Raw genomic sequence first — 14,127 nt, 5'->3', positions numbered from 1 at the left:
TGCTAAGTTCAGACAAAGAACAAAAACACAAATAACAAGAATAGGGCAAATGTGAGAAGCAGCTCTTAAAATCTGTTGTCATTTTTCTGTCAGAAAAAGACTAGCCCATGAAAAGACTGGGAAAGTCAGTGAAAAATGTGAATTCGAAGAGGTGTGGATAAGAAAAACCATCCTAGCACCGCTCATTTCTTAGAGTACCTTTCATTCATCCTCTTCAAAGAGCACACTTACAAACCCGGCCCCACTTTGGCAAGCCCAGGATGAGCACCGTCAGATGCCTCAGCGACCACAGCAAGCAGAAGTCCAAGCCCACTCCCACTGGAGGTGCTGCCTCTGCAGCTAGTTATCCAGCACCACCTCTCATTTATTCTCAGGATAATACTTCTACTGGGTATCCCAGAAAGTCTATCCAAACTATGAAAAAAAAAAACACATGGCTTCTTCAAGCTGAATACCTATTAAAGTCTTCTTTTTTTTAAGAACATGTACCCACCGCACTTGAAGATTTACTTTTCCTGCTTTTCCCCGTTATTGTCTCTACCAGGACAGAATATATTAAGCAAGTAAGCTATAAAGGCCAAGTGAAGGTAAAGAAACAGACATCACAGGTCAAGAACTACTGTCCTGCACACCAACTTGCGTTGACATAATTTATTGGTTGCCGATTTAGACCAGCTTGTATATTTAACATGCAAGATGAAGAAAAAAGCCTTTTATTACAAAAATATGGATATCGCACAGCTCAACATGAATGGCAAATCCAAATAATGTCTCGGTGCAAGTAGCCAGTAATGCACCTACAGATTTTCATCTTCCTAGTAAACAGGCTCGCATTTATGGCTAAAAAGGATGCAGATGATTCAACACATTAAATACTTACTTAATTCTATTTGATAACCTGAATACAGCCAGAAAGTCTGCTAAGATGCAGCAGGACAAGAGTACACCAAGCTAGCAAGGAAACTGTTCTACCGTGAAAACATCCTTTAGCACGAAGTGGGAAAGCACTGCTCGAATTACAGTTCAAGAGAGGACAGTAATTCAGTCAGCACACAATGCTGAAACCCAATTATACTTCAAAGTTACAGATTCTTTGGGTCTTCGGTTAGTCATTTCTTGTTTGAAATAGATGGAATAACCTTCGTTTCAAAGGCACCACAAACACTCCAATGTCTCTAAGCACATCCTCTCCTACTGTAATTCAGCTTATGCTGGGAGTTCATGGTCCCACTGTAGCACTCAATCCATGGGCATCAGGAAAAAGTATCAAAGCATACCCCACAATCAGTCTTACCATTTTTAGTTAATAGAATTAATAGTAAATAATTTGGGAGAAAAAATCTTTCAGTAGAATTTAGTGCTTGATACTACATAGCTTATAACTGAATAAACTCAAACAGAACTTCCATTAAAAGCAGTAAGCTTAAAAAAAAAGCACAGCACAATTATTCTCCATCTTTATATTTTGTTGAGCTATTTAGAGACATTTCTTCATACCACTCTCAGCGGTCAGGATTTGGGAATTTAAAAAGCTTGAACCGATTTCTTCAAAAGAAACCACAAGAGAAAAAAAATCTAAAACACCAGCTTAGGATTTTTGTTTTATGTTGACATGAGAGCATAAATGCACCTAACATTATCTTTATAAGGCTTCTTCCAGTTAATCAGTAGCGTTTTCCTTAAAAAATGGTTTTCTCACACACCAAATTAATGAATATATGAACAACAGCTTGCAGTAAGTCTTGTTCTCAGACGGGCCATACTAGAGTGTATCATTCTTTTCCAAGCATCAGTTGCTTGATTTCCTAGGAGTTTATCACAAGGATGGCTATGGTTTGCAGCGCTGGACAAAGCGTGGATAGAGACAGACATCTCTGATATGATGCCTATTCAGAATCCAGGTCAGGAACCGCTCTAATCCCAAACCATATCCACCGTGAGGACAGGTACCATATTTTCTCTGTGAAATTAAAATCACAGAAGATATTAACCATTCATTTGTTAAGACAAAAACAAAACCAAACCACGTTCTGAACGAATGAGGAGGAATACGGACTATGCTCTCCTCAGAGAAGGTATTTGTGTTTTGTTCCCTGGGGCAACGTAAGGACTAGAAGAGAAAAATGGAAGCTGAAAGATGAGGTCGTAATGACTTATTTATTTTTTCCTCTCCAACCTCATCCTTTTCTTTCTCTTCTCCTTACAGAGCTAGCTATTCCAGTCTGGAAAGACCAACCCATCTTTATCTGACAAGGGCTTCACAAAGGTAGCACGCTATGGCAGACATTACAAGAGGAACATTACAGACCAGTTTAATGAAGGTGATCAGGTATGGGCAGCATGCACTGCAGCAAACAAAAGCAATTTAACAGAATGGAAGCTATTATCCGTTGCATTTTGCCAGTGATTAAATGACCATATACTTTTGGTCATGGAAAATGTATGCAATTTAGACTGCATCATCTCAGAAGCAGTTTAAGAGAATTCAAATGTCTGACAAGCAGCACACTGAACCTGTTTTACATACCTGATCGGTGTACCAGTAATACGGCGTGGGGTCAATGCCCTCTCTCTTATAGCCTTCCAGTAGCTCCTCACTGTCCCAAATACGCATGGAGCCTCCAACAATTTCACCGACATTAGGCATCAACACATCAACCTACAACACACAACATGAGATCAAACTGTTACAGTTAAGCTGCCCTCAAAAGATGAAGCCCAACCTTACAATATGTTTTACCACATATTTTTAACTCTCCATGACACAAGGAGGGAAGGCAATATATGGTTTATACATGGAAGTTTTAGATATGGAAGAAACCAGCTGACTAGGATCTCTGACTTAGTCTTTAACACTCTTGGTGACGCTGAACTGTTAAACTACAAAAACAGTAGCATTCCCAACAACCAGCACTCTTCCTGGCTGCCAGACAGCTGGTTTTTAAATAATACAGCCTCCAAAATTCACAGAAATTTTGTTATTAGACTAGCACTAACCAGAGGTCAATAAAAAGCATGTTCACTGTGATCTAGTGACATTTTTTAAGCACTTCAGTGTTGCTTCATTTCATTTTACAGTATCAACAAGTGACGCCACGAAAGGCCCCAGACAAATTCTGGCATGAATTCTCCAAGGTTTTCCTACAGTACTCATTCATTTTATGCTCATTCACAGAGACACTCGCACTCTATTTAGAAGGCTGTAACACGATGTAAAACACCAACTTACAGATTCAGTAAGACGGGAATCGTCATGACAGCGCTGCATATAGAAAGACTTTATCTCTGCAGGAAATCGGCACAGCAAGATTGGCTCATTAATGGAGTCTGTCATCAGTCTCTCAGGAGCTTCAGGAATATCCTAGGGGTAAAGAGAGCTCTATTAATATTTAAAACCAAGAACACTCCAAAACCTCAAGACCCACAACACATCAGGCAAGACACAAAGACACTTTCAGACCACACATATCCAAGCATTCATCCTGACGTATCTACATTTTTAAAACAAACATCTTAGAAGAAGAAACTATGTTTATATTCAAAAAAATACAGGTCAGAAAAAAACCTGTTTAACAGTCTACACGACATTTCACACAGGAAACTAGGCAAACCTTAAACCTGAAGCAAACTTTCCAAACAACTAACACACTGAAGAGCTTCATTTCCTCTTCCCCAAAATAGGATCATGGTCCAAATGCATTGTTCTTTAAGGGACTCTCAAACCCTTAGTGGAGGACTGTGGCACTTTGGTTTTAATTTCTAAGGAGACTCAGAAAAGACTTACTTCCCCAAACTCATAATAAGTACCATCTTCCTTCTTCACGTCATGTTCCTTTAACCACTCAATTGCTTCAGCGTAGTTCATTCTTCGGAAAGGACGTTTGGGAGGCTTGAAGCCCTGTAAATAAGAGTAGACATCAAAATGCTTAGAAGGGTATCATTTTTAAAGATTTATTTTTCCAGTCAATCAGCAAGTCCACTTCCACACTCAGCACGTACATGTTACCCTTTGCAGGTAGCGTATCAACTATTACTTAAAAAGTTCAGAAGTACTGAAAAGCTGGAGCCCAGCAAAACCATCTTCCAAGTTCCGTGCAGTTCACAGAACAGATGCTGAACATGACAGCAGAAGAGAAGAGAGGAAAAGCATTTTCCTTTCCTGTATGAAAGGACTACACATGTAGGTGCTTCAGACTGAAGTTTGCAGACATTCCACATGCAGTACCACAAAAGAACATTTTTGCTTCTTTGTGCATCAGACTGCTGCAGAATTTGCCTTTATGACAAATCCACAGGGCAGGTTGTGCTTCTGTTGCTTTGGACCTCCTGCCCATCTCAGTTCAAACTGAAAATGGAACCTTCCAGTACTCATCAGGAAAACAGGTCAAAATAACAGGGATGAGAGGGTCTATACGTGCTCTGAGAGAAAAGCTCGTGAAGGCAATAAGATGCCTTTGAGACTACTGACTTTCTATGCAAAGGCAGGAGACAAAGGGTCTCTAGCAAAGGAAGACAGCTTTATAGAGCTGCGCCTTCCAGCACAGGGAATAAAACGCCAGGGTTGTCTCATTGCTCCCTTACGCTCTATCTGCAAGTACCAGCTGATCAATTTTATGAGCTCTAGGATAGAGGTTTTTATTCTACGGGTACAGCACATCTTACGATAAATCCCAGCACGCTGCTGGCTCCTAGACTTTACTAGCAGATAACTTCTTCCTCTGCAGCCCCCCAGCTCCTGGAAGAATCATTACCAGCCTCACAGCATTTTCACTCTTTGATGTCATTTAATATTCTTACTTAAGTAAGCAGAGCTCATTGCCATGCCCTGTCTTTACCAGGTGAACATGGTCATCAGGAAAGGTAAAGATCAGACCTTGTCTGCCCAAGACTGCCCCACACCGCTGCTTACCGGGTTGAGCTCAAACAGTAAGCTTGATGCAGGTGATGCCAAGACTCTGTCAACTACATCACACACCAAGTTCTCCAGACGGTCCAACAAATCCTCAAAAGTTATAAAGGGACATTCAGCTTCAATATGAGTGTACCTGAAAAAACAGGTCATGACGTTACAAAACCACACAACAAATCTATAGCTATGAAAAAAATTCTCTTAAGAAAAAACACGAAACCCACTTTTGTCCTGTTTTTCAACTCTCCCACTTCTACACTGCAAAGGAAATAAAGTTCTTAAAATAAAATAAAAAAAAAAGGAAGGAAAACAGCAGTATGAAGTGTATATTCTAAAAACACAAAGCTTCCTAAAACCGTATCAGCTCTGTTTTGCGCAAATCTCCCTTCACTGAACATCAAATATGACCAGCTGGACGTTCCCTGATACAAGGAGTTACCTCCAAGTACACTTGTGACCAGCTGTTCCACAGCAGCATTATGCTGCCTTCTCACTGTATGTTGTCATCCAACCACTGGCTACTCCCCTTGTTTTAAGAATTCCCTTCTACACAAACAATAGAGAAGTATACTCTCTCCGTACTCTGCCAAGTGTCTGCGTGTCCTGGATTGCTCAGCTCTGTATGACTGAGCAACACAGAAAACATCTCCTAATGCTGGAATGCAGGTCTCCAGGTAGAGCTGGGACGATTGTGTTAGGTATGCCTCTTCTCCAAAATAATCCAGCTTGAATAAGGTTGAACCTCCCTCCACCTGCGTCTGGACTAAAGTTGGCGGTGTGACCTGTTAAAGAACAGGAGAGCCATTACTTGAGTGAAGAATTAAGGACAACGATGACAACGTGTTATAGCAGTGATGTAAGGCACATTCTTCCAGAAAAACACCTACAAAACTTTCCTACCTATGGCTGCAAGAACTTCTTCCTGATATCCTTCAGTGCCCCGAAAGGAGGTACACAGGCTGTTTGTGAATCATGCTGTAACACTTACCTCAGAAACGTCTACACAACTTTGAGATCTATGTCTACGAAAGGAATCACGTAATAGTTTCCTAAGAAACAGATTTTTTCCCCCCCAGCATTTCAAGTCAATCAGAAAGTCTGTACAGATTTTCCCGGAAAAAGATAGCCTTGAAGTAAGGAAATTAAAGTAGTCATTTACCAACAAGGGCAAATATACTTACTTCATAATATCCATTGGCAAAGAAGTGATCCCTGAAGGCCTGTACTACCATGGAGCGCACCTTGAAGATTTTGGACATATTCTCGCCTCGAATCATCATGTGCCTGTTGTTAAGCTGCACGTCAACCTCCGAATCCTCATTGAGGAGATTGTCAGCCCCTCCTGCTGGGGCCAGACCTATAAGCTCCCAGTAATCGCAGTTCAGCTCGTGGCCTCCTGGAGCCTGCCAATTTAAAAGGGAAACAAAACTTTCAGAAGTCTGCTTTTCACTCCCTGGATGTCCCCATCTGGCACTGTGGCAGAGATGTCAGACTAGTTTAAACAAAAGATACTAAAATCCTTCTAATTGCAGTATTATCAGTAACTGCCTTGTAACCCAGTGACACCACCCTTGAAAATGCCATTTGTAACGCACCAGAAGTCTGTCAGACTCGATGTGAATGGGACTGAGTACTATTGTCAAATAATTAGAGGCTTCCAGATGTGTTCTGTTGAAACGTAACATACCAGAGACAGTTGGGTTTATTCAGCTGGAAGAACAGAAAGCTGAACAGAAGGAAACTACTTGCCACTTTCAGTGATTTCATGGGCGGTTACAGAAGAAATGGAACAAAAGGACAAATGTCTTACGTTGTAGGAAAAAGAGACTTCAGTTGGCTATAAGAAAAATTCTGCACAAAGGTCACAAAGAGAGAAGGGTCCTCGCTGACTGTGTAATCTCTTTGGTGATGTTCATAAACACACTTGGGCAAGACTGCAGTGTGACATTCAATGGATTTTGTTCTTCCTACTGTTTGGGCCACATTCCCCTTCCATGCTGGTGGCTAACTTCCAAAAGTCACTTAGGTTATGCCAGAGGAAGAGCTAGCTCACTGCAGGTATTTGCGAGCTCATCTGTTAGGGATGTCTGAGCCACCTTTCCAGCCGGCAGCATGTCACCACGACATGAAAACAGCAGGTTCGTGCTGGCCAGGTCCCCTCTGCTACCTGCTGCGACAAGCAAGCTGAGGTGCCAGGGCTCCATCCTGGCTGCCTGCACTGCCGGCCTCACCAGCTCCCCCGTGTGGGTCACAGCAGGCTTCGGTCCTGCTTTTTCTATTCACAGCACTTTCACGGTATAATTGCCGATTTACAAAGTCTAGTTAACAGATTTTATGATGATTTCGTGCACTAAAAGCATTCCATTGCTGCGATGAGACACCAAACTGAAGTGTTTTCAGTGTACAAAACATTCTGAGCAGTCACATACAAATGAGTAATTTAGTTACCAAATTGCATGAAAGCTGTTTAAAAGAAGCGTTTGATCCCTGTTTACCTGGGCTTGTTTTTAGACTTCACAGTAGTAGAGGCTGTGAAGAAAAGGAAACGATACTAACTGCTGATAGGCAAACACACGGGGCAATGGACTCGTGTTTCACTGAGCTTGGCTCTGTAACCGTTGGAATATCTCTTGGGGATAGGACCCGAGTAACAGGAAAAACTAGAACCATTGAGCTTATCCAAGTTCCGTTAGCAAAGCACGCTGGTAATGGCCAACAGAGCACTGCTTAAAAGCTAACTGAATTCTCTACAAAGCTCCACAAAAGGTTAACACTTTGACCTTATTTTACACCCTGCTGGCAGCCACAGTGAGGGAACTACTTTGCTCAGGGATTGTCTAACACATCTCAGAAACGTTGTTTCAAGCAATTTAACATCACTTCAAATTGTGATTTTGTTCAGACATATTTCTTCTTTTGTCTTCCTGGAGTCAGCACACTCGATATGCCAGGCAATAGAGCGCTGATCCATAGAGAGAACCAGTTCTCACTGCATAGTCAATGACAATTATGAATATCTACCTAAAGAAAGGGGTAAACTGGGAAGCTTCTTTGCTGTCTTCAGTCTGAACCCTTTTTATGGGCCATGCCTTACGCATATCTACTTAACATGGCATTAGCTCTAACTCTATACTCGATCCATCTTCCAAACAGCAACATTTATTAATTACCCCTCATTAACTACCCCTGTTAAGGAAAATAAAACTATTTATTTAATATAGTTTTCCACTGTTATATTCTAGGAAGTATCGATGTGACGTATCAGGGGAAAATTGTTTCAGGCAGACGTTAAATGAGAAGAGCCATACAGTTCCCATGGCACACAACAAAATGTGGGTGACAGCAGCAACCTTGGGATGTTTGTTCTTTCTCCTAAAACAAATTACCCCGAAATCATTCAATAATTATTTCCACCTCTGCTTTTCCTCTCATCAGGAAAGTGATAAACTGTTGAAAAAGAGGACCAAAACACACAGCACTACCCAGCTCCCTACCTGCTTGCCTTCAGGAACAAGGTTCAGCACACCATACACTGCAACACTGCTCTCTGTGGAGAGAATTAGCCCGTTGTAACACTGACACTACAGAGAAAAAAAGAAAGAGACATAGTTATGGTAATTTTTAATTTTTGGTTTTCCTATCTACATCTCCTATTGGAGACACAGATGAGATAATGAGCTCTCACGTTGATAAAGAACTCTAGCATCAGGAGACAGAATTTAACCAAAATACAACATAATCAGTACATTTAGGGGAACTTCCTATTGTTTACATAAAAGACAGACGAAGCACGAACACCTCATTTATTTAATGAGGGAACAGAACTAAATCATCACAACTTACCAGATCATCTGAAAGGACACACTGAAGAAAACCTGTGCCATCTCTCAAAACAATGAACATGAGATTTTTTCCTGGTAGGAAAGAGAAGAAAAAAAAAATACAGACTCAGATGTGTTCACCTGATCCATCTGAACAGACCCACCCGCAAGAAACATTTCCCCCTGACATGCAGACTATTAACGAAGGACCATGATCACATCTTTCCATTAAAGAAAAAAAGCAACGATGTTCCAAGAAAACACTGAAGCATTAGCTCGATCATAAAAACATCAAGAGCACTGCTTGCTCTGAGCTCAGCACAGCTGGGACTGCACTGCCATGCCGTGACCTCAGGCAGGCTCTGGTCCAGGGGCGCCACAGACCCCCTGTATGCCTGATGTGGATAAAGTGACATCGCCTCTACCCACATCTCCACAAGGCATCTGATTAAAACACTGATTTTCCATAAAATGCTCACGATATCCTGATCCATAACTGCTCGGTCAAGTCCTCCAGTGACAATCTGAACAAGTGCTCTCTGTGAGGTCAGACTCAGCTTTGCCATACGCTTCCAGAGTTGTTTGACAGAAGAACACAGAAAACAGCCTGCGGATTTCAGGCTTCGTACTAGAAGTTTTGCTTAAGTCTGTCACTCCCCAGCGAATGCCACCTTGCGAACCAGAGTTCAAGAAGTGTTTGGACAACTCACTCAGACATTACCTGTGTTTTTTTTGTTTGTTTGTTTGTTTTTGGGTGGTCCTTTGGGGACCCAGGAGTTGGACTCGATGATCCCTGGGGGTCCCTTCCAACTCAGATATTCTAACTAGAATACCACTCAGTTTGAAAGCAAGTATTACTTGTTCAACTGCTAAAAGAAGTTATGTTACTTTACGATACTTTAAAGAAAATTCTCGCTCACTGATTTCATTATGAGCAGATGCTAGCTAGCTCCTCAGTCTCTAGGATTAGTTAAGAAACAGGTCTTTTGAAGAAATTCTATAGGACTGGCCTCCAAATCAAACATCTAAAAAGTTTTTGACTAAGAAACGTCTACACCCTCATACATTGTACAGAATTTGTTAGTGTTGTGCTGATCAGTGTGACACACCAAATCTAAGTGATGAACTAAAAATTTCAGACTAGATGCTGTCCGATTCATTAAATGTCCAAATGTTGATAGCTGCTCGGTTTGTTCCATCTCCCTGCATAAGTTCAATAAGCTTTAAGTGCCTGTGGCTTACCTTGCCTACGTAACCTGTGAATCCAGCCAAAAATCTTTACTCTCTTGCCTCTATAAGCCTCCAGAGCACAGATCTTTACCTGTAAAGCAGAGAATAAAAACAATCAAAAATAGAAATGTAACTCACCATTTAGATGGTGTTTTCCACACAATTACTTTGAGCACAAGTGCATATGACATGCTTCAGGCAGCTAAACACTAACAGCGTGTGCTGGTTTGAAAGCGACAAGGATTTAAACCCAGCTGGGCCTGGCTGCCCCTTTCACAAAGGGGAACCACAAGAGCACCTTGCTCTGATCAGATCCATTTTCTGCACTCTACATAGAAACTGTCCAAAAAACCCCACCACACAGCAGCACACATCTGCCTACTAAGTTAAGGACTGCAGGACCAGATCCAGCAGGACTCTACAAACAGCCACATAAGAACTGCTATGTGTGTGCCAGTGACTTAAATTATGTCCTCTGACCAGCAGGGTCTCTTCATCCTCCACCACGACAATAACCAACCAAAGCAAAACTCACAAACATTTCCAAATGGTTTCCGTATGGTATCTGCCAGCAAACTCTGACAGAGAAAAGTCTGATGCATGAACTGAGGAGGTTTAGATATCCACTGAGCGCATTAATATATAGATTTTGGTTTTTCTCGGGTATACAGATAACCAGAAAAACAAATACACATGTAGTTACAGCAACTGGACAGTGGCCTTCAACAGCTGTCAGAACCACAACGCAGAGACACAGCCTTTGTGCAGACAACATGCTGGAAACCAGGCACTGGATCCTACTCACACATTTTGGCTCTGGAAGACTGGGATCATTCTTGATAACAACTTTCTTAGCTTCCTCCAGGTTCTTCTCTCTTCTCAAGAGATCTTCTGCCTGGTTTAGGGAAAAAAATAAGTATTAAATAACTGTGGCCAGGCTTTATAAGGTCTCACTCTTTATAATTACTGGGGACTATAATGTACACTTACAGACAGACGTCATAAAAAGCCTTGTTGTTACCCTGCTGGGGCTTGGCCTGCCCTGATTTAAGACCAGGATGAGAAACAATGCACAGAAGCATTTCTCATTTTTCCCCAAAGTCTGAAGGCAATAGATTGCCATCATTCACCCTCACACAGTTCCAGTCATTGCTTGTCCTAATCTAAGCAAAGATAAGCTGTAAATAATGAACGTAAAACATATGACACAGATGAAGAATAAACTAAAGGTTTATGGGGCGTGGGAAACAACACGAGCACTGCTTAATATTTTTGGAAAAGAAACGAGGAATGCTTCCTCCAGCTTGGCACCGTCCGCAACCTACCTCTTTCTTCTCCTTAGCCTCATTCTTCATTTGTTCCCTGTGCCACAGTTTTTTGACATTTTTCATCTGTGACTTTGAAATAATGGCCCATCTCTAAACCAAACCAAGGAGAGAGCAGAAGACAGAAGATTACATTTGTGTCCCTTTGCACAAAAGAGTATTAAAATAATTCCTGTTGGAAGGTGTTACAGCACCTCATTTTCCTTTTGTGAATCCACGTAAATAGTAGGAAATGGTTCCTTTCCTGCTGTCATCAAAGCCTGAAAAGCAAGGAGGGAAAAAAAAACAAAACAGAATCAACAACACCGCAGGTGAATGAAAGTAATCCTGCTAAAGTGACTGAGCAGGCAGTCTGCTTCTGACATTCTGGTCAGAGCTGCAACAACAGCTATAAAATTTACATTTAGAAAAATACAGCCCATCGCCTGACCTAAAGCAGTTCACACGCTTCAGATCAGCAGGTTCTCTGCACTTACCTTTAGGACAGTTTTGAACGGTTTCTTCTGTGTCCCATCGCCGGTGGAATCACTGCCCTCTCGTTCGGACACATACAGCTCCTCTGTAAGACACAGCAAATACAGGCAATTACTCAAAAAAAAGTATCAACAGTGGAAATACACGGGAAGAAACTGTACACACACAAAAGATATAAAATCTTCATGGTTATCAGCAGTGATAAACCTTCAGAAACAATCACTTGGTTGCAAGTGAAGTAAGAGTCAGTCAATATTTTCTGTGTTAAAAATCATTCCACGCAAAAAACGCATTATGTTGAGGCCTTAAGGGCTCCCAAAGTACCGAACCCTTGCAAGTCCCCAGCTGAGGAGCCAAGAAGGAAGCAGCCTTCTTCGGACATAACTTCTAGGCAAGCAGGCAGATAATAAGCTGGGAAAAGTCAGACAAGTCAAGCCGGCATTTAGCTCACACGTAGCCAAGAAATGAGTCACAAATTAAAAAGAACAGAAGACACTTCTCTTTTCTTTTTTTTTTTTTTTTTTGCTGCCTGAACTGATGCACAGGCCAGGGGACAAGACCTGCAAGGCCCAGAGCCTTCCACGACAGCCACTGCCCCTACCAGGTGCTCCCACTCCACGCCCTGACTGATAAAACGTGAACCTTCTTCTGTAATGCAGTTTGGTTTCGATTTCCAGGGATCAGGGCACACTGAACTTGTGTCTGACTGCTCGGCCATTACAGAACCCCTGCTTCCCACATCAGCATTCCCGTCCTGTGCTCAGAGCACCCCTCAGCCTTCTCCTCCCCTCCCACCTCAGCAGGCGGGCAGGGGGAGCCGCCAGGGCTGCAGGCTGGGCCCCGCATGTAAATACAAACACACAGCTACATGCCTGTGTGTGCATAACCATGCAGGTATGAACTGGCGTGTAACCACCCACACGCACATCCATACGTGCACACACACACGCTCCATTCCTCCTCGCTACCCTGGCACAACCGAGCCAGAAACGCAGCAGAACTGATACTGGCAGCGCTCTCCTTAGAGAATTCTCATTCTCTTGGAGGAAAAAGCGGCGCCTTGCTGCTGCTCTGTGCTTCTTAATCAGGTCATTCGGAACAACCTCGCGTCCTGCGGAGGACCGAGGTGCCCGTTAAGGGCAGGCAGCACACAGACAGACACACACACAGACACACAGACAGACAGACACACACAGACACAGACACAGACACACACAGACACCACAGGGCCCCTCCCGCGCTCTCCCCGCTGCCCCCCGGCCACCCCCGGCCCGGCCTCAGGGCCCGGATCCGTCCCGCGAGGCCCCGGCGGGGCGCGGCCGCCGCCATCTCCTGCCCACGGCGAGGGCCGAGGGGCCACCCGGGGCCACCCGGGGCCGGCCCTGCCCGCCCCGCTCCGCTCCCCGGGTCCTCAGGGGGCCGCAGCGCCCGCCCGGCCCCGCGCCTCACCCAGCGCCAGCGCCGCCGTCCTGCCCAGCACCTCCCCCGCCATGGCCGCGCTGCCGCAGCGCTCCGGAAGCGGCCGCCCCGCGCTTCCGCCGCCTTGCATCAGCCGCCGCGCCCCGCCCCGCCCCGGCCCGGCCCGGCCCTGTAAGGGAAGCCGAGAACCTCCCCGTGTGTATTTTCACCGAGTTTTTGCATTGTACATGCTGGTGAACGAGGGCTGCGTGCCGTGATTTACACGGTAAAACCAGTTCAGCAATCAGAGCACGAGTGAAAAGCAAATAAAAGCGACACATTTAAGTCCCATTTAAGTATCTCGAATGAAAGGATGTGCCAACGTAACGAGGCTCAAAGAAACACATTTTACACTGTAAGAACAGTATTTATTCACTGCCCGTCGATACGTGCTTCATACAAAAACAACCGGTCACCGATTGGAGGCTGCTGTATCTGAAACGGAAACACACGAACTGATGGTCCAAAGGGCAGCCCTGCGGAGATCAAACCTGCCTGCCCATAAATACAGCGCGTGGGCAGCCACAGGTACCCTGCAAGGACAGAAATGGCAAGTGAGGAAACAACATCTGGTAGCTGCGGACTCAGATTTCTTTATTCCAGGGAAAAGCAAGGAATTCGTTCTGAAAGGAACAATGGCATACCGCTTATACCGACCACATGGAAAGAAAAGTCTCTCAATTTAATGCAGCAAGCTGTAGTCAACCGAGAAATCAAAATGGACAAAAATGACATCTATAAGTGTCAGAATACCCAATAAAGTCTGATGCTGACCAAAGTTTGTTACCAGGTATTTCTTAATCTCAGCTGCACAAGCTCAGACGAGAGTATCTGTGACTCTCGAAAGTCTGATCATCTAACACGACATGATCATTGTACAATTTAATGAAATGGAGCACACAAAGTAACT

The 14,127-nt window shown here is 43.6% G+C and overlaps 1 protein-coding gene across 1 annotated transcript; it reads right to left on the bottom strand.

Moving 5' to 3' along the window:
• Positions 1 to 617: 617 nt before the first annotated feature.
• NARS1 (asparaginyl-tRNA synthetase 1) lies at positions 618 to 13,285 on the bottom strand. Its single transcript, XM_032205747.1, has 15 exons — positions 13,209 to 13,285; positions 11,762 to 11,844; positions 11,480 to 11,545; positions 11,286 to 11,378; positions 10,766 to 10,855; positions 9,973 to 10,051; positions 8,753 to 8,823; positions 8,404 to 8,490; positions 6,091 to 6,312; positions 5,492 to 5,691; positions 4,910 to 5,045; positions 3,785 to 3,898; positions 3,230 to 3,361; positions 2,528 to 2,659; positions 618 to 1,960 (listed from the first exon to the last, which is right to left on the bottom strand). The coding sequence occupies exons 1-15, from the start codon at positions 13,249 to 13,251 to the stop codon at positions 1,829 to 1,831; spliced, it is 1,680 nt and encodes a 559-aa protein (XP_032061638.1). The 5' UTR covers positions 13,252 to 13,285; the 3' UTR covers positions 618 to 1,828.
• Between the last annotated feature and the right edge of the window lie 842 nt (positions 13,286 to 14,127).

The sequence above is a fragment of the Aythya fuligula genome, chromosome Z (genome assembly GCF_009819795.1).
Source record: "Aythya fuligula isolate bAytFul2 chromosome Z, bAytFul2.pri, whole genome shotgun sequence".
Classification (NCBI taxonomy): Eukaryota; Metazoa; Chordata; class Aves; order Anseriformes; family Anatidae; genus Aythya; species Aythya fuligula.
Note: the sequence above shows the minus strand (reverse complement) of the source record. Positions and strands in the feature narration are given on the sequence as shown.

Bases quoted from the DNA above. Each gene is read 5' to 3' on its own strand.
- NARS1 (XM_032205747.1), bottom strand. From the start codon at position 13,251: ATGGCGGGGGAGGTGCTGGGCAGGACGGCGGCGCTGGCGCTGG. The intron at 5,692-6,090 runs GTAAGTATATTT...GTTCTTTAACAG, and splicing joins TTGCCAATGGATATTATGAA to GTCACACCGCCAACTTTAGT. The intron at 1,961-2,527 runs GTATGTAAAACA...TTAATTTCACAG, and splicing joins ATTACTGGTACACCGATCAG to AGAAAATATGGTACCTGTCC.